This window comes from Nanorana parkeri, unplaced genomic scaffold, assembly GCF_000935625.1.
Source record: "Nanorana parkeri isolate BGI_ZX_2015 unplaced genomic scaffold, ASM93562v1 scaffold303, whole genome shotgun sequence".
Taxonomy (NCBI): domain Eukaryota; kingdom Metazoa; phylum Chordata; class Amphibia; order Anura; family Dicroglossidae; genus Nanorana; species Nanorana parkeri.
In genome coordinates this window covers 266,650-286,305 of record NW_017306571.1, presented here as the reverse complement: position 1 = coordinate 286,305, position 19,656 = coordinate 266,650, and the positions used below count along the sequence as shown (strand labels likewise).

Below are 19,656 nucleotides of genomic sequence, written 5' to 3'. Positions count from 1 at the left end.
GATGGAAATGAAAAATTATCAACCTACAGAGGGCTGAATTCAAAGACATCCCAAACATCAAAGTGAACAAATGATGAAGCGGGTTAGTCCATTGTGCTGAAATTTCATTGCAGCAACTCAAAATGGTACTTATTAGTTTGTATGGATGCCTGACAACGGATGGTGTCCTGGGTTATCTCCTACTAGATCTGGACCAGGGCATCACTGAGCTCCTGAACAGACTGAGGTGCACCAGTCTGGTGCACTTGGTCTGGTGGACCAAGACGTAATGTCCCAGAGGTGTTCTAATGGTTTCAGGTCAGACGAGCATGGGGGCCATTCAATGGTATCAATTGCTTCATCCTCAAGGAACTGGCTGCATACTCTCGCCACATGAGGCCGGGCATTGTTGTGCACCAGGAGTAACCCAGGACCCACTGCAGCAGCGTAGGGTCTGACAATGGGTCCAAGGATTTCATCCCGATACCTAATGGTAGTCAGGGTGCCATTTGTCTAGCCTGTAGAGGTCTGTGCTTTCCTCCATGGATATGCCTCCCCAGACAATCACTGACCCACCACCAAACCAGTCATGCTGAATGATGTTAGTCAGCATGACCTTCTCCATGGCTTCTCCAGACCAGTTACATGTGCTCGGGGTGTACCTGCTCTCCTCTGTGAAAAGCACAGGCGCCAGGGCCTGACATCCTCTAGTGGGTCCTGATCACATGGCCCACTAGAGGATGTCGGGCCCTCAGGCCACCCTCATGAAATCTGTTTCTGATTGTTTGGTCAGACATTCACACCAGTGGCTTGCTGGAGGTCATTTTGTAGGGCTCTGGCAGCGCTCATCCTGTTCCTTCTTGCACAAAGGAGCAGATACCGGTACTGCTGATGGGTTAAGGACCTTCTACGGCCCTGTCCAGCTCTCCTAGAGTAACTGCCGGTGTCCTGGAATCTCCTCCGTGCACTTGAGACTGTGCTGGGAGACGCAGCAAACCTTCTGGCAGTCCTGGAGGAGTTGGCATGTCTGTGGAACCTCTATAGGGTCCAGTTATCGCTTTTGCTACCAGTAGTGACACTGACGCTAGCCAAATGCAAAACTACTGAAAAACAGTCAGAAAAGATGAGTAGGGAAAAAAATGTCAGTGGCCTCCACCTGTAAAACCATTCCTGTTTTGTAGGTCGTCTCATTGTTGCCCATCTAGCGCACCTGTTGTTAATTTCATTAACACCAAAGCAGCTGAAACTGATTAGTAACCCCCTCTGCTACTTAACGGACCTGATCAATATCCCAGGAGTTTCATTGACCTTGATGCTATACTCTGCTCAAATAAAATTAAAGGAACACTTTTTAATCAGTGTATTGTGTGTATGTGTGCCTTTTGTATGAATATTTATGAACAGTGGGAGGTGAGCTGCTGAAATTTAAGTTTGCTTTTTTTTTTTCTTTTCTTTCTTTTCTTTCTTTCTTGTGGTTAATCTGAAGAATTGTCGGCAGTTTACACTTACAGGACGCACTTGCTTTTCACACAAATTTGGAACGTTTCTTTGATTGCAGAAAACTTGACAGGAATTTTGTATCTTTTTCCTTAGGGTAATTTTGAACCATTTCTTACATTAGAAGAAAAACAGCTCGAGCACACTGAATGAGGAGTTACTGGCTTCCATAGCATCATATTCTAACAGCCTGGTCTCTTTGAATGAGGATGACAATGGAAGAGATGAAGAATGAATCAGAGACCACATCCATGGTTTCCATGCCCCTATACGCGGTTATGTATCCAGTCTTTAATGAGGTTGGTATTTGTTTATAAAGTTGCAGATCTAAAAAATAGTTGGGAACCTAAATCTGGCTACACACATTACTGTGAACATATTTTTTATTTCATTTTATTTTGGATTTGACAACGCCTATGTAAAAAGAGGGCTTAGGCTAATTTAGATCTAATTAAAGTGACACTAAACTCAGGAGTTAAACCTCAAATGCATTTACATACATCTTAGTTAGGGTATCTTATTTGTGTATCACTCGTCTGTAGATCCTCCAATCATCTCTGAATTGGTGCTGACACTGTCCTTCCTTCTGGAGGGTGGCTACTTTTGGTGTGTGCGTGTCATCCATCTCAAGCTTGCTCTCGTGATGGACTACACTCTCACATTTAATTTACTAATTTTGTTTTGAGAATGTAGTCTCATCACAGTACAGGACTTAAAATGATGGCTACTTTTACAACACACACAGGGACCATAGAGAACAAAAGTATTCACCCTCCAGAAGGAAGGACAGTGTCGGCACCAATTCAGAGATTGGAGGATCTACAGCCGAGTGATACACAAATTACATTTTTGTTACTAGTTAGAGTACTTGAATGCATTTTTAGGATTTAACTCCTGAGGTTAATGACATTTTAAGTGGGCCCTAACACCACATAGTTGTTGGTATATCTGAGGACCATTGCACACTAGTAGTGGGCTTTTCTAGGTTGTATTTTACCATACTAAATGTGTAAGTTTTTAATACAGGTATTAGTGCTTAGAGATCACAGTACTCTCCCTGACAATGCCTTTATCGGCTTTTTTCCAAGAGGATTGCCATCTTTCAGACATTGTCCACGTTTAGCATCTACTTCCTAGACTGAGATGCTGGCTCACTAATGATACAGTTGAGGTGGTGTCGTCTTTGCACTATTTCCGATCAGGAAGTAGATCTGACCCTGGATAATGCCGGCCTGGTGGAGAGAAAAACAGGTAGCCATTGTCAGGAGAGTATTAAGAGCTAAAATCCTGAACATTGAAATTCTTGAAGGCTGCCAAGGATACATGTGCAGAGTAAAATGCCCAATCGGGAACACTTGAGATGGCATTAAAAACATTTTATTTTTTCTTATTGGGGAGATTTTCCCATCATATCCTGACTCTGTGATCCTTTCTTGTTATATGGGACTACAGTTATAAAAGCATGTCTTGTGTGCGGGGGGCGGTTAATGCCTTGAATACTTCCGATGCTTGAAATAAGTAAGCTAACAGGGTTATTCACTAAAGGGTTTGGAGAAGGCAGGTGAAGTGAACAATCTACGCCAAAATAGCTGGACTGGAAAGTGAGCTGAATTGGACAAATGTTTCCACTTCAGATATGTTGTCCTAGATTATTCACTTCTCCGGCCTTCTCCAAACTCTTCATCCTCTAGTGAATAAACCCTGTAAATGTAGTGTAGGCATTACTGCAGTGTCCTCACGTGTCTCTGTATGCCATTCTTCTAAATGTTGCTCTACCACTTCTGTGATGACACAACTGTAACAATTACTATAGGGTGAGGTCAGTATGAGTATACTTAAACGAGAACTGAGGTGAGTGATTTACACATTCTCATTTGCAGCTGACGTGTAACATTAAAACTAACACATACAGTCACTCGCTCACTTCCCCATCTGCCTGCTGAGAGAGGTGACTGTTAGTCACCTTTCCCCGCAGGGACTTTTACCCAAATTGTGCATGTTTCTGAAAATACTGAAAAGAAATAAATGATAAAAGTTTTTGTAATTTTCCGGCATGGTTTGTGCCCGGAACGCAATGGATCGCATAAACCAGGCCTCCCATGTTCTAGGGCATGCACTATTTTGTTGCGACCACACCAACACAGGGGCATTGCTGTACCACGCGTTTTGGTGTGGGAGAAAATGACAAACTTGAACCCCATAGTTCTCTAAGAGGAAGGAAGCTCGGCACTGGTCTTAAGTCCTTACCCAATAAATGGATTGGTGCAATATAACCTAATCTTGTCACAGTAGTATAAAAACTCACCGGCTGTGAACGGGTAAACACCTAAGCATTGGATTGTATGTTTAAACAGAATCTATCATTTAAAAGGCCCACAGAAAATGATCAATTACCAGATAAGAGCTTTGCTTTCTCACCCTGGATCCTATCATCCCAAGATAAAGGCCATTTGTAGAAGAGATAAATCCTAACCCTTTCCAGCAAGGTTCTTCAAGGCTTGTAATCTACAAGGGTTTAGGCACTATACAAATGTTTCCACTCGTGTAGCATTTGCTATAAACGGAGAGCCACAATCTTCTCTTATGATCTGTGCTTGGGGAAAGAAAAAAAGCTTTTTTTTTTTTCCTCCTGCATTATACGAATAATTCTGCTTTGCTTTTTTCCTTTTTTTTATAGCTTTTTGTGATGTGATAAATTTGATTTAGGAGCACCATGGGAGTGGACGAGGACAAAAGGCTGTGTGTAAAATTATAGCTTCAATTTGTGCAGTGTCTCCAAGTTAAATCAATCTGAGATTTGGCTTTCGAAAAGACCATTGTATTATTTTTGGGCAGCTGGTAAACAGACTGCTCGGTAATGCTTGTGCATCTGTACGGAACCCTCTCCAATAGGCAATCATTTAGACACATTGCTTTTGGCGGATTGTTTTGTGCTTACATACCCAAACATGCAGATGCTGCAGAATCGGATGTAGATATTTTCTCTGTCATATGTTAGATGCTGGCTGCTCGTTCACCTGCTGTAAGTCTTGTGGTGCAGTTCTCTACGTGATGCTGCATACTTTCCATACTGCGCTTCGTAGAATGGGCAAGGCAGTGCAAGCTTTGCAGATATGAAAGCTTTTATTGCTCTGCTCTGCTAACCCTTGAAATCTCAAATTCACACCTCCTGAGCTGCAATGCAGTGTTTTGGGATTGCAGCAGAAAAGTGGCTCATAATTTCCGAATGCAAAATAATAAACCTTTTTAAAGTGGTAGTCTGATCTGATGGAAAATGGTATTTTGTGTTTTTAAAATGTGGAGCTGCTAAATGCAAACATACACCTCACTGCAACTTGAAAGAGGCCAACATGCATCCTAGTGTCTGACACACTTACAACATTTTGTGCCGACACCTTCAGTTATGTCCTTCTGACGTGAAGCATGGATCACACAGGGCAGAATAGATAAAACACGATTTAGCACGATTAGAAAGTGCACAACATACATTCAACCAACTAGTTAACTAGGATGGCTGTATGTGATATGTGGCTGTAGTCTCTCCCTGTAGGAGCAAAAACATCAACTCAGTGTCTGGCTGTAAAATCCAAGTGGAAGCCTTTTTTTTATTTGGTGCTGATGACTGTTTTTTCCATGTTTGCCAGTCTTGAGCTCAGGCAGGAGATGAGATGACTTCACAGCCTGGCCCTTTTCCACCGACAGGGAGAGAATAGGACAGGGAGAACCTTTTTAAATACCTGACAAGTAAGAATGCACTATTATACTGTAACTCTTCTGCCTATTTCACATGTTAACTCTCCTATCGCGCCATTCCTGGGAGGGACAGGTGCTGCGTGTAGCAGTCTGTTCCTCCCTATGGAAGGAGACTACTGTATGCACACCCAAACTGCAGGTCCGGGTGTCCATACTTGTATGCGGAAAGGATGGTTCCTGTCTGCGTCCAAGCACGGACACCCGGACCCGCAGGGATGTGCAGTTCAGGTGTGCTTACGGCCAGGTCCTCCCATAGGAAAGAACAGGCTGATGTGTGGAATCAAGCGCAGCACCTGTCCCTCCCTGGAACTGCCTGATACAGGAGTGCATGTCGCACGGACGTCTACGGCAGTATGAATGAGGTCTTAGCATGGAGATTCTGATAATTACAAATGTCTATTGGTGACCTAAGTTCGGCTTTGATATCTGACTGAAACGTATTTTAAAAGTGGTCCTTTTATTGAGAGCTTAAGTGGGTTCGCATGGATCACATTTTTGCCAATTTAGCAGGAATTGGCAGCAGTTAGTTTGGCTGTATCGCAAACGGTGATGATTATACAGACTTTTGCTGAAGGGAAATGTTGGAAAATTGTCAGGTGCACAGTACTTGCAGCCAGTCGGTCTGACTGGTGGACACTGCTGTTGGAATACAAAGGACACCGTGGGAGATGGAGGAATCTGTGAGTCCCCCTTTTTTTTCTTTTTCCTACAGCCTGCATATCGGCGTGTAGTACCGCCTTTTACCTACTGGCAGGCCATACATTTATAATGTGTGGCCCTCATGGTCCAGTATGGAGGAGAGCAGGAAAGGGCTCAGGACGGGGGTGAAACTTCCGCTGCTTCTGCGGCGATCGCTCTCTCTTCTCTGGCTGGGGTGAAGGGAAGACGGCCAAACTGATTTTTCTCCTCGCGGCCACTCTGTAACTGCCGCGGAGGAGAAGAATCCGTTTGGCCGTCTTCCCTTCAACCATGCCAGAGAAGAGAGAGCGATCGCCACAGAAGCAGTGGCAGTTTCACCCCCGTCCTACCGGCGGCAAACCCCCCCACCGATGAACACAAGGACCCAGTAGGTTGCCCTGTAGTTCTGATGGGACATACAAAAAGATGGAGAGAGCAGAATGACCTGAAGACAAGTTCTTTACCAAGCTGCTTGTCCTTCGCTGTCTAACCACAGGCTGGGGACGGGCACTACTTGTATGTTTTACTTAAAGTAGAATTTAAAAAAACCAAAACTGACATGTAGGCTTTTAATGGGATTCTGTAGGTCTCTTCTGTCAAATAAATTTTGTTGGTGCCCAGATAAGTAATCCAGGCACTCTATGTAGTAAAGAATTGGGGATATCCATCATGCAGCTGTGCTTTTAGCTCAGTGGGTTTGAGGTTGCCATCCAGTGGGTTTGAGGTTGCAGATAGCAGAGGAAGCAATAGCTTATTTGCTATCTGACATCATTTCCGGGGGGTGCTCTCGCCCCCTGCCCTCCCTGTGGATTGGGGGGTGGGGGAGCTTTGGGCACCTCCCTGAAATTGCTTCTTTTGAGGCTGGGATACCTGGTCCCCCCCCCCTACAAGCACCACCAGGAAAAGGGCATCTAAATCGGAAGAGGAAAAGGGCAGGAGAGAGGGCACCTAAATCAGATCAGCTATGTGCACTGTAACTCCCTGTTCTTTCTGCCTTACACCGCTGACATCTGTGCGTTAAATTACTGACCTCTGTACAGTGCGTTACATTACTGGCCTCTGTACTTGGCATTACACTTCTGACCTTTGCACTCTGTGTTACTGATCTCTGTACTTTGCGTCACACTGCTGAGCTGTCGGAGGTACGGCCGGGGGAGTGTAGCGGTTAGGTGAGGCAACTGGTGGCGAGTAACTCTAAGGCCTGGCTAGTAGCTCAGGGCCTTAAATTTTGAGCCCTGTATATGTATGTATAATATTTTTTACACTAGGAGTAAATACTTTGCCAGAAGTATTGGGATGCCTGCCTTTACACGCACTTTAATGGCATCCCAGTGTTAGTCCGTAGGGTTCAATATTGAGTTGGCCCACCCTTTGCAGTTATAACGGCTTCAACTCTTCTGGGAAGGCGTCCACAAGGTTTAGGGGTGTGTCTATGGGAATGTTTGACCATTCTTCCAGAAGTGCATTTGTGAGGTCAGGTACTGATGTTGAATGAGAAGGCCTGGTTCATAGTCTCCGCTCTAATTCATCCTAAAGGTGTTCTATCGTGTTAAGGTCAGGACAGTCAACTTCCTCCACCCCAAACTCGCTCATCCATGTCTTTATGGACCTTGCTTTGTGCACTGGTGCGCAGTCATGTTGGAACAGGAAGGGGCCATCCCCAAACTGTTCCCACAAAGTTGGGAGCATGAAATTGTCCAAAATGTCTTGGTATGCTGATGCCTTAAGAGTTCCCTTCACTGGATCTAAGGGACCAAGCCCAACCCCTGAGAAACAGCCCCACACCATAATCCCCCCTCCACCAAACTTTACACCTGGCACAATGCATTCAGGCAAGTATTATTCTCCTGGCAACTGCCAAAATTCTCTAAAGTCCAGTGGTGGCGTGCTTTACACTACTGCATCCAACGCTTTGCATTCCATGAACTTCTCTACGCACTGTTGTTGTGCCAATCTGAAGGCCACACAGTTTGGAGGTCTGTAGCTATTGACTCTGCAGACAGTTGGCGACTTCTGCGCACTGCGCTTCAGCATGCACTGACCCCACGTGGCCTACCACTCTGGCTGAGTTGCTGCTGTTCCCAGTTGCTTCCACTTTGCTATAATACCACTAACAGGTGACAATGGAATATTTAGTAGCAAGGAAATTTCACGGAACACCTAAATCCAATGATTTGGAGGGATATCCCAATACTTTTGGCAATATACTGTCTGTATGTATGTCACAGGTTTTGGGGCTCCCCCTTAAATGCCTGTATTTCATAACTGCCGCCCATTTAACACTTAACTGACAGGTCACTTATCAAAAAGGTAAATGGCCTACAGGTATGCTATTGAAAAGGTTTCTTTTTACAGAAAAAACATGTTGTATAGAATCTTAAGAGTGAGACTTGTGTGTCTAAGGGCTAACTGACATAGAGAATGTTGCAAGGGAGTGTGCCTGATAACTGCAGTATTCCAATAAATTGGGCCAAATTGTGTATGCATTTGTGTAAACTTATATCACAGTGAAATGATGGGTGATATAAAATAACTTTAGCTGTAGCATACGTTATGAGTAAGCAATGAAATTTACAATTGGGTGTGTTGTGTGTTTTTTTTGTTTTTTAATGTCATTATGTAATTCTCTTCTCTCTCTATTTTTCACAGTTAGAACGTGTAAACCTTTCAGCAGCTCAGACTCTCCGGGCAGCGTTTATAAAGGTAAGGAGGTCCTGGATTTGGAACTTTGCATAATGTTTTCTGCTCAACTGTAATGGGCACTTCATAGCCTAAACTGTTTAGTGATGATGGGGAAATAGTATTTGCAGGTCTAATACCAAGTGTTGTTTGCACTGGACAGATTAGCACTTTTTAGTGTTATAGCAGCACAGTGATGCCTTATCTTCTGCCATGAAAATCCAGGCAACTGTTTTAAAACACAGTAGATGTAAACTAGGGATGCAGCGATGCCAGTTTTTTGGTATCGAGTACCGATACTTTTTTCTTTCGGTACTCGCTGTTGCCGAGTACAGGTGCCGTGTGAACAGATTATCAGGAAGTCGGGCAGCGGATCATGACCCGTCGCCCGGCTTCCTGATTGCCTATAAAGCCAGTGTTCTAGCGAAAGAACACCGGCTTCACATGCCGAGGCTGCCTGGCTTCCTGATCAATCAGAAAGCCGAGCGGCGAGTCATGAGGTGCCGTCCGGCTTCTTGATTGGTCGGGAAGCCAGGCTACCTAGCAACAGAGGAAGCTGGTGTCACTTGTTGCCAGGTAGTGTGGCTTCCTTGTGAATCGGGGAGCCAGGTCAATACGTGCTGCCTGGCTTCCCGATTGGTTAGGAAGCCAGGCTGCCTAGCAACAAATGAAGCTGTCCCTACAGAGACTGTCTGCTCTCCCTAAGTTACTCCAACACATGGACAAATGGCTGCTGGGGACCCACCTTTGGTAGTGGCAAACCCGCACCTCATCCTTACTGATGACATATTGGGCCACTGTACAAACTTAGAAAGTGGCAGTAATTCCATGCAGCTTGTTCTGGGAAAAACACAAGTCCATTTGAAGCTTGTACAACCATGTTAACAAGATTCTGCACCATTTCAAATTTGGCTGCAGTTGGGCTTTAACTTTCTGTCCTGAAGACATAACAGGAACTGACAGTTAAGCCTGCCATACATAGATTTATTTTGTTTAACCCAGCAAGTAAAAGGAGAGAAATTGCTCGATACCCCCATCCATGCTAAACTGTGGATGGAGAAATCTACCCGGCTGGCTGTTGGATTCTGATGTGTAAACACACACACACACACACCCATACATCCATGGCACCAATACCAGAATTTTTTAACATTTATTGTGCAGATTTCAAAAATAGTGGTTGCTATGGGCGGCACACTTGTTTCAGATGAAGGGACATAAGAGAGTTGGGACACTTTGATCATTCTTTTCTTTGATGTCTACAACCACAGAGCATGCTCTTATCTTTGTTGCCTTTATCTGCTTTTTTGGAGTAGTTAGGGAAACCGAGTTGATGCGGCAAAAGGAGTACACAGAGGAATCGGCATCCCCACAGCTGTCAGTCAAAATCGGAAGTGGCTAGTAGAAAAAAAAAAAATGTTCACGTCATAGTTTGATCCTTGTTCCTGATGCCGGTCCTTGTTGGTAGCCGAGGGAGAAACTATTTCATAACAACAAAAAAGAAGAAATGTATTTTCCTGCATTTGTTTTCCAACACAGCCGTTACGTAATTTATGCACCCGGTTATGTTTGCCGCAAAATATAATCAAAGCCTGCTGATTTAAAATCTGTTATGTAAAGTAGTGGAATGGGAAAGTTTAAAAATGAATGTATGCTTTAGGAGAAATGTATTCACCTTTCGACGTTCCATTGCGATGCGCGCAATTCTAAAAATACTATTGATTGCTGACTGCAATCAGCCAGCAATAGATCACTATAGCGGTAATTTACTTTGCCGGAGTCTCTGTGCTTAGAGGAAGCGCTGTAACATCATTACACCCCTGATATAAAACAAAATACGGAAGCAGCGAGCTCCTATAGAGGGATCTGTAGAAGGCTCGGAAGCCCAGGAGTTGATTGTTTTAGCTCCTGGGTTCAGCGCTGGGTCCTTGTTGTCACTGACAGCAGGCAGTTTAAGTGCTAGTTTGGATGGGGGGCCCGCGGAGTCCTGGTGCCATTGTAACATGCTACGGTGACAGCCACTTCAAATGTGATGTTTTAAAACTGCACCTGGGGCACTAGTGGTTAGGTGCCAAAAATGTTGTGTGCAGTCTAAATGCTAGGAGTACCTGCTCCCAATCATCTTCACCAGTTTTATATCGGGTAGTTTCTTGTATAGTATGGTTTTACTATAGTACTCCAAATTGTACTTGTATTTTAGGCCCTGAGAGTTCTGGGCTTTTTATTCTGTAGTTACATAAATGCTACTTTACTGGCTTTTATTTAATTATTTTTAATTCTTTTACAGGCAGAGAAAGAAAATCCGGGGCTCACGCAAGATATTATTACAAAAATTCTGGAAAAGAAGAGTGTGGAAGTGAATTTTACAGAATCCCTCCTACGTATGGCAGCTGCTGATGTGGAAGGTGAGTTTAAATAGCTTTTTGGATTATAATAGAATTTTGTCCTATTGCATAGTGGTGATTTGGGGGGTGATCCTCTTTTGTATATGGATTGTAGTGAGATGAGTTTCTGGTTGATGTTGTTTCATGCCACATAAATATTTCCTAATTTCAGAATATATGATTGAAAGGCCTGAGCCAGAGTTCCAGGAGCTCAATGAGAAGGCACGAGCACTTAAGCAGATCCTTGGCAAGATACCTGATGAAATCAATGACAGAGTGAGGTTCCTTCAGACAATCAAGTGAGTGCCTGCTCTACATATTCACTAAAAGCGGATGCTGTGTACAGATTTCCTTCAGATTAATGAGTAACCATTGACCTGAATCCACCTGCACTGGTCTGTGTGAGCAGAATTTGCCTTCATTGCTATTGATAAGGAAATTAGCTTGTCTGTTAATTGACCTATACCCTGGGTAATCTCCCTCCATGACAGGATTTTGCTCATCTTCTGACCACAACACGCATCATATTTTTGTGGTGTGTTAAACCAGGAATAGTAGTTCTAGCTGCCCACGTCTGCCCAAGTAAATGGCATACTGTTCTCCATGTATATCCGAAGCAAAGTATAAGCCAGGCTTAGGCAGATCTCACCCAGAGCTAGTAAGCAGCCCTATGCAACCTGCATATGACTATATATAGATAGCTGAAAGATACTGAAGCAGGACTTATAGTTGAAGCAGGACCACAATACATCATATACAGGGGGTGATGGATAATGAGGGAGGCAAAGGGGAGTTTGATGGGGCACAGGGGGAACCAGTGGTGGTTATGATTATTGCTGGGGAGGTGGTGGCAGTGGAGGGTGTGGTGGTGATGCTACAGGGAGTGTGATGGATGAGGGACCAGCCACAGCACCAGAACAAAATGAAAGAGGCCTGACAGAGGTGACCACCGTTCCCATACATGTGGACAGGCTTTGTCAACAGGGACCCCCACGCTGCTCAACTTTCTGATGTCATTCGCAATGCCAGCATAGCTGGCAGTTCAGGGATTTGTGCAGCAGGTAGCTCCAGCCTCAGTATGTGTAGCTGCAAGCTACTGGTGAGACAGGCGGGAAAGAGCAGAGGAACTTTGTTACAGCAGCACCTAGCGACAGCGGAAATGAATGGGAGGCATAGGCTGGTCACTCATGGCGACTGGGAATTGTTCAGCCCTGGTATAAGCAAATAATTGTAGTAGCTATTTTGGTGGGGTTATTCATATGTTTCCTATTATAATAGATTAATAATCTGAGGGGTTCCTGTTTTTAAAGCCTCCAGGGTTTTATAGTGCTTTTTATAATCATTCCACTGGGACTTCTCCATGTGAAGTGTTACAGCCCAGAATTGATTTAATTGGGATTTTATATTGGCAAACTAAACTAAATTGTCCATAATGCTGACAAGAAAAATAATTGTAGCTGCGTTTTCAAATGTTTTACAAATTAAAATACTGAAGAGTCCTAATTACATCATTGACTTTTTGATGTGCACCTAGGAATAGGCTTTGATACAAAGAACTGTCTTCATAAGTCCCAGAATTGATGAAAAGGTCTCTACCTATGTTGGTATCATTAGATCACATGCAAACCCTACATTTCTCATGTGCTCTGAATGGCTACATGTGATTGATCCATAGGTGATGTCACAGGGCATTTCTTTATACTAATGTAGGCACACCCACCGTGTAGTAACTTTATCTATAACATTCGCGAATATCTAAGTTCAGGTTCTATAGCAATTAATCTTGGGTGTGGAAAGCATGTGTATGTTCAGGTAACTACTTTCCATTCTGTGACTCTGCCATTGGTCATGCCAAGGGAAAGGCCTGCTGACAGAACAGCATTTCCTTTTATTGAATAGCGTGTTTTGCTGAGCCATGTATGCAATATATTTTTTTTTAACCAGCGTGTTTTTCTGATCCGTTGTCCTGATATTGGCAACTCGTCAGGTTAGATAGTCCTCCGTAGATCACAAGGAAATCATATTCATTTGGCAGATTTCCAAAGATGAAGTGAATCATCTATGTTTAATATAATGGCCAACAAACAGGAGTGACAGACGTGCCTTTGTATCATATGTGCGTACAGTAGCATTGTTTGAGCTATGTGAGCTGATGTAAATCTACAATTAATGCTGGTACTATGCTAATAACATAATTTATTTTTTATTCAAATAGAGACATTGCTAGTGCGATAAAAGAACTTCTTGACACAGTTAACAATGTCTTCAAAAAGTACCAGTACCAGAATCGTAGGGTAAGTAAACATAATGTGTTTTTGTTTTGTTTACTATATGATAAATTGATATTTCTGATACGGAGGCTTATATATGTAAACTCATGCAGGGTTGTATATCATGCAGGATCTTTTTATTTTCTATACCCTCAGAAGTGCATTATTCTAATACTGCAGATAGCAAAATGATATACCATCTAATGCCATCTTTCCTAAAATCCTTAATGCAAACCTGTGTTTGCCCATTCAGGGCAAAGCAACTGATTTGCTTTAATTCCCCCACTGCTCCCCCGCATGTACTTTCCTTTTTGTTTTGCTTCCCCACTGCCCCTTTCAGTGCTAGAACTCAAATCATGTGATTCACTCCACGTGACAGCACTGGGCCAATCGGTACTGTTACACAGTGAGTCTAATAGCCCTTTCTAAGCTCCAACTCCAGCAACAGGTAGCTTACACAGGTTTCATATTTGCTCCCACCAGCTGATTGCACCAGTAGGAAATTAAAAGGATGGCTAATATATTCTGCTGGAGAGGGGTTAATTCAAAATATACTCTACATATTCTTCCCATTACCTAGAGCCGGCGTGGGACGCTGCAGTTGTCCAATGCTGACTCTACATGCCGAGATCTGAGCAATGGCTGTCAGTCACCACACCCTGCAGGGATTCCCTCCCCTCTTTGTTCCTCCAGCACTCAGGAGGTACAGACAAGGAAGGGGATGGACACAGCTGGCTCTAGACAGACATTTAAAAATCATCTGCAGCTTTGACATACCCAGTAATCCTGCCATGAATGTCCTCGTTCAGGATTTTCCTGTCATGGGCTAACAGTATTCTGTCCCATTCTCCCAGTTTTTGTGCCTGCTATGGGGACTTTCGGTAGAGACTACAAGCAGCCCTTTCAGCACGCATTACACAGCTGATTGGTCCACTGTTGTCACCATCAGAAAACCAGCCCTAAGAAATGCCACACAGCAATTGCCAGTGTGCATGTAGTCCAAAAGTGTCTGCAGGTGGGCTGCATGAGATCAGGATTTTTTTTTTTGTTTAAGCATGGACTCCTTTTGAATACTTCTCCTCCTTAGTAATTTTGTTGTTGTAAACCTATTAACTTAATATTTTCTATCTACAGGCGCTTGAGCACCAAAAGAAAGAATTTGTAAAGTACTCTAAAAGTTTTAGCGACACTCTGAAAACCTATTTTAAAGATGGAAAGTAAGTACTTTGTTAAAGCAATTTATTCTTCTCAAATAATATTGTAAGAGACTTACCCGTGATCGTTCCGTGACCGCGATATGGGATCGCTCACGGCGCGTCCCTGCTCCTCCTGCACGCGCACAAGCCTCTTAAGCCGCGGCTAGACGAATCTTCGGCGTCCAACTGTTGGTGACAGTGCACGCTGAAGATTCGCTTCCCTGCATCCACAGACCGACCGAGGGACTGTGTACCCGAACCCCAATGCCACTAACTTACCATCTCTGAGTAGTGAGGGAAGGACCGACCCTGCGAGAAACCTACAGCACTGAACCGCAAGTATACTGGTTACAGGAGGCACAGCTTGCCTCCCTGCTGCAATTACCACTGCATTTTGCAATTTAACCAGTCTGTGAAAGCCTTGCTCATAAGAACTGCCAGTAACTGTGTTGTAAGGGACAAATTTCCTATACTCTGCATAAAAGGGAGTTCGCTTACAAAACGTGGATGAATGTATTGTCTTGCTATAGTGTGGAGAGTGTTGCCTTGCTACAGGAAAGAGAAGAGTTGTACTCAGTCATTCCTTATATCCAGTAGCCTTTTCCCACACCTCAGAAGTACTTGACCTGTATTACTCACCTGCTTAATCCATAAACCACTTGGCGTTACATTGGGGCATATTACAGCAGATAACACTCCTAGCCTATTCGTGGCGTTTCAAACCTTTAAACCCCCTAAACGGTTTATATGATGTTACCGGTCTCATACACATCTCTAAGTTGCTGAGAGAGTATACAAGAGACCGCCTACTGACAAAACCGCACTCCTACCACATCTCCACAGTTGTGATCCTAGGCTTGCCTGCAGGGGTATTACAAATATATTAGATCCCCCAACACAAAAGCAGCAAACCAGAGAGGGGTGGGTGGTTATAGCAGTGAGCATTTCATAGACCTTTCCTATATACCCAAAATAAAGTCACTTCCACTAGGGCCTTGACTAGATGGATCCTGCACAATAAAGTACGTACTACACTATGGTGCAGTAATAGTGTGCATTGCACTATTACTGCACCAACTAGTGTGCATTGCCCTGCTGATGTCTCCACCTCCGCATACATAATTCTGTCCCTAGATGTCATTAACTCAGCTGATGGCTGCCAAGGACACTGAGGTATGCTGAGCAGAGGAATGGAGATCAAGGGGCAGAGGTCTATCTGGGATGGTAATTTGCTGTGCACTAGAATCCTGCAATAGGTAAAACCAGTGAGCGATGGGGACTGGAAGAATAGAGTCGGCACTCTTCATCCTGGGATCCTCCTTTTGTCAGCATAGTGTGATGAAATCGGCACTGCCTAAGCCCTCGTTCACACCAGAACGTTTTGTAGCGCGTTCTACGCTCGACGAACGCTCTACAAAACGCTCAAAAATATAAATCCCATTGTATGCAATGGTCTCGTTCCCACCTTGGCGTATTTCCGCCCGTCCGTAACGCGCTACAAAGCGTCCCACGCCTGAAAAGGTACATGTACTACTTCGGGCCGTTTTGTTGCGCGTTTCCATTGGGATACAGCCAAGTAGCGAATCGCGGTAAAAAAAACGTGCGACGGTCGCGCATATGCAATACGCCTAGGTGTGAACGAGACCTTAAGAAGACTTAAAAGGGGATGTTCAGGGGAAATGGTCATCAAGCACACAGAAACCAGGTTGGGGGTGACTGGTCCCTTTAATACAAAATGCAGGTGCTGGGACATTAGCAGGCAACTTTTCAGGAAAGATTTCTTGAGCTTGGAGGAGCTTACAACGAAAAGTAAAGGATTTCCTTAAGATGAGTGACCTTGCTTTACTTTTAATATGACCTGAAATCAGCTTCAGAGGATTAGTGTACTCTCATTGCCTGTACCGTGCTGCCATTTTCTGTTCAGTAAGTCTTATCAAGTGATGTGTGGATATGTCTAAAATGTAAAATAACACTGTACGGTATAGTTACAGCACACCACACGTGCAGGTGTCTGTGTATGTGACAATTTTCAACGTAATGAATGTGCAATATATTTTGGTTTCACTAATGGCACTTCTTTTTTTTGTTTTGCAGGGCATTAAATGTATTTATAAGTGCCAACCGCCTAATTCATCAAACCAACTTGATACTCCAGACCTTTAAAACTGTGGCCTGAAATGTGTAAATGAGAGCTGTAATTTTCAGTGGTGGACAGAGCTACTTTTATTATGTAAATTAAGTTTTGACTGTATAAATTATCAGTTCCGCAAGAGGGACATAAATGCAGGATGTTAAATGGGATTATTGCCATCTTACACCATATTTTTGTAAGATTTATTGTAGCTTATCATAATCTTACAATGAAGATTTTGCATCACTTTTTTGCTATTATCATTCTTTTCAGAATTATAAGCCAAAAAAATTTACGCCTTAATGTGTCATTATATAACATTCCTTATAAGAATTGTAAATATTGGTGTTCTGTTTCTGACATTTTAACTTGAAACCGAAAAGCTGCAAGATTTATGTATTTAACAATATTTGGTGGCAAATATTCAATAAATAGTTTACATCTGTTAAACTCTATTTTAACTTGGGTCTCTCTTTGTGCGTTCATGTTTGATGGATTTGGACAGTCGTGGTAATCTATAGTTTGCATATAGAGGAACTGATCAAAGGTACATTTTCTCCAAAACTGACTTTTGCTATGGGAGGAAACTTTCATCTCTCGGAACCTGGGTAGTAGCCTGATGTGACCTCTTCCATTGATACAAGAGGAGTATGATTCTTTAACTGCATTCCTGTGATACAGAAATTTCTATGAGAATTACCGCAGCAAGTGTTTGGACCGGGACACCCTGATCCCAAACATTGGGAGATATGACTCATTGGGTGTGTACAGAAAATGAAAATGGTTTTAGATGGACTTACTCATTAGGGTTATGGTGAGGTGGGCCACAATTGGCCATAAAGCCCTTCATTGCAATATTGTACAATCCAGCATTGCCATCTTGGTAACGGAAGTTTTTCAGTGTCGCTTATTTTCAACTGCTAGTGAAGAAGATCGGCAATAATTTTAAGTATGGGGTAGCATGTTGCGTCCCTTTTCTCTTTTGTGACGGGGCTAGTGTTTTCTTGGCTGCTCATGCATGCAGCTCTTGTCACATAGGGCTGGAGGAAAACCCTTACCCTGTATAAGCTCCAGATAATTAGATAATAAGTCTATCCCACACAATTCAGGATGTCCTAGGGGGTACAATAAGACTGTTTTACATTGGAGCATAGGGCATAAACAAATGTACTGTATTTCTTCCCACTTTAAAGTGACCAAATCACTCTATAAACATAATCAGAAAAAAGTGTGGGGGCAAAGAAGGAAGCAGCTTACAGATCAGAGGTAACTTGGAGGAAATAAGCTATAAGGAAGCAGTACTTGCTATGTGAAAGGCACAATAAATTATAAAGCATCATTTCACAATTCACATAACTGCTGCAACGGGCTTCCAGCTTGAATATGTGACAGGACTAATGCAATATGTTTGGGGAAAGATGTTGGTTGGAGAGGATGGTAACCATGTGAGGGGACATGTAGCAATAAAACCATGCATGCTGTTTGGTGGTGTTCTCTTCAAAAGAAAACCAATCGGTGAAGTGGTGCCACTACCTGCACGATGCTAGGTGAGCCATGAGAACCTGAAGTCAACACCATAGCACACTAGTAGTTTGTAATACTGACTTTTGCCCTTTGTGTCTGTTGGCCATGGAATACAAAGAGGGCCCTCAGCACACATTCAAGCTAGCAAACAACTATATTGTCTGCTCCTAAACTAAAAAAAAACAACCCATTGAACCCACACTGCTGAGACAAGGCACCTCTGTAATTTCTGATCCCATACTCTGAACTAGGAGTCCAAAATTATTCCAAGAATACAGTAAAACAATGCACAAGCTAAAAACTGACTTGCTTGGAAGCAGCCCCCTTCCCCTTTATGGTACAGCAACACTCCAGAAGGCCAGACATCACATGTGCAAAGCAGCTGAAGTCTTTCAATATGCGTCCACACCACATAAAAAAAAACAATGGCTGCCCATTAAGGGAGTTTGAAGCTAGCAAAGGGTAGAAAGATGCACTTGGACAGGTAATTTATAAAACAATACAAATCTATTTGGTTTAGACACACTCTGGAAGTCTCTGGCTAAGGGGGAGCTTACACTTATATGTGCATTGCTTTATATACTCCCATTGTTGTGGATTCCATTTTGAATTGGAACAGAGGTGCCTAGGCGTGGCAGTTTGCCTTCAACGTGCATTTGCAAATGTCCAACAAAAAACAAAATCTGATTCTAACCTGAGTAGTTGACAGTTTGGTGTTTTTTTTTTTTTTTTTTGCTGGCTAACTTAAAAAAAAAGTGTGCTGGGAATCCTGCATTTTGTATATTGCCCTGCCCATGTGCAGGCTTTTGCTAGTTTCAAACTGCCATTTCGACCACTGACGCATGCAAATGCCATGCAACTATCACTGGGGTGAATGTAGACGGACAGGAAGTGGCTGCAGGAGATCAGCAGTACTGGGCGAAAACGAAGGATAGGAAGACAAAAAAAAGTTAAATGTCCTACATTTGGGGTGTTCACATACTTTTAAGCACAACGTACGGAAACCTTGATTGCAACAAACAATGCTTTGTGTTTTGCAATTGCAAAACTGAGAATGGTGCTGTCATACCAATTGTCTGCACAAACGCAAACCTATGTTAAGGTTACAGTAATGATTTACCCAAATGTGTGGGGTTTTTGGGGGGGGGGTTTGTATTTTTTTTTATCCTTGCATGCATTGTAGTGCAACATTTAAGTGAAAATCTGTTCCTAAAGACGGGTTTTTACTTTTCCGCCACTCTACGTTGAATAAAAATCACACTTGTGTGTTATGCTTGTAATCGGAGACCACACTTATTACTGAGATAAGATCCTATAATGGCAGTCAATCAGAATATGGAAAATTCTTCAGTGTTCACAGTTGTAAATGATCTGAATGTTTGATACAGCATACACGCCCCATTTAGAATTAATAGTTTTGATATACAGGGAAGAGGCCTAGATGCTCAGGACTTTTTGGTTCCACTTGTGCTGTATGCATCAGGCCACCCACTGCCTTCAAGCCAAACACCAGGGACAAATGATCATTTACACACTTCTCGTTGTGTGAATGATCATGAAAAAGC

General features: G+C 43.1%; 1 protein-coding gene across 1 annotated transcript in view; it reads left to right on the top strand.

Moving 5' to 3' along the window:
* PDCD10 (programmed cell death 10) overlaps positions 1-17,028 on the top strand; it is a 30,081-nt gene extending 13,053 nt beyond the window's left edge. Inside the window, exons 2-8 of the mRNA XM_018557784.1 lie at positions 1,573-1,775; positions 8,557-8,610; positions 10,874-10,991; positions 11,143-11,269; positions 13,186-13,264; positions 14,375-14,457; positions 16,531-17,028. Coding sequence (XP_018413286.1) covers positions 1,680-1,775; positions 8,557-8,610; positions 10,874-10,991; positions 11,143-11,269; positions 13,186-13,264; positions 14,375-14,457; positions 16,531-16,612 — 639 coding nt within the window. The 5' untranslated portion in view covers positions 1,573-1,679 and the 3' untranslated portion in view covers positions 16,613-17,028. The remainder of the gene's footprint in view (positions 1-1,572; positions 1,776-8,556; positions 8,611-10,873; positions 10,992-11,142; positions 11,270-13,185; positions 13,265-14,374; positions 14,458-16,530) is intronic.
* Positions 17,029-19,656: the final 2,628 nt, after the last annotated feature.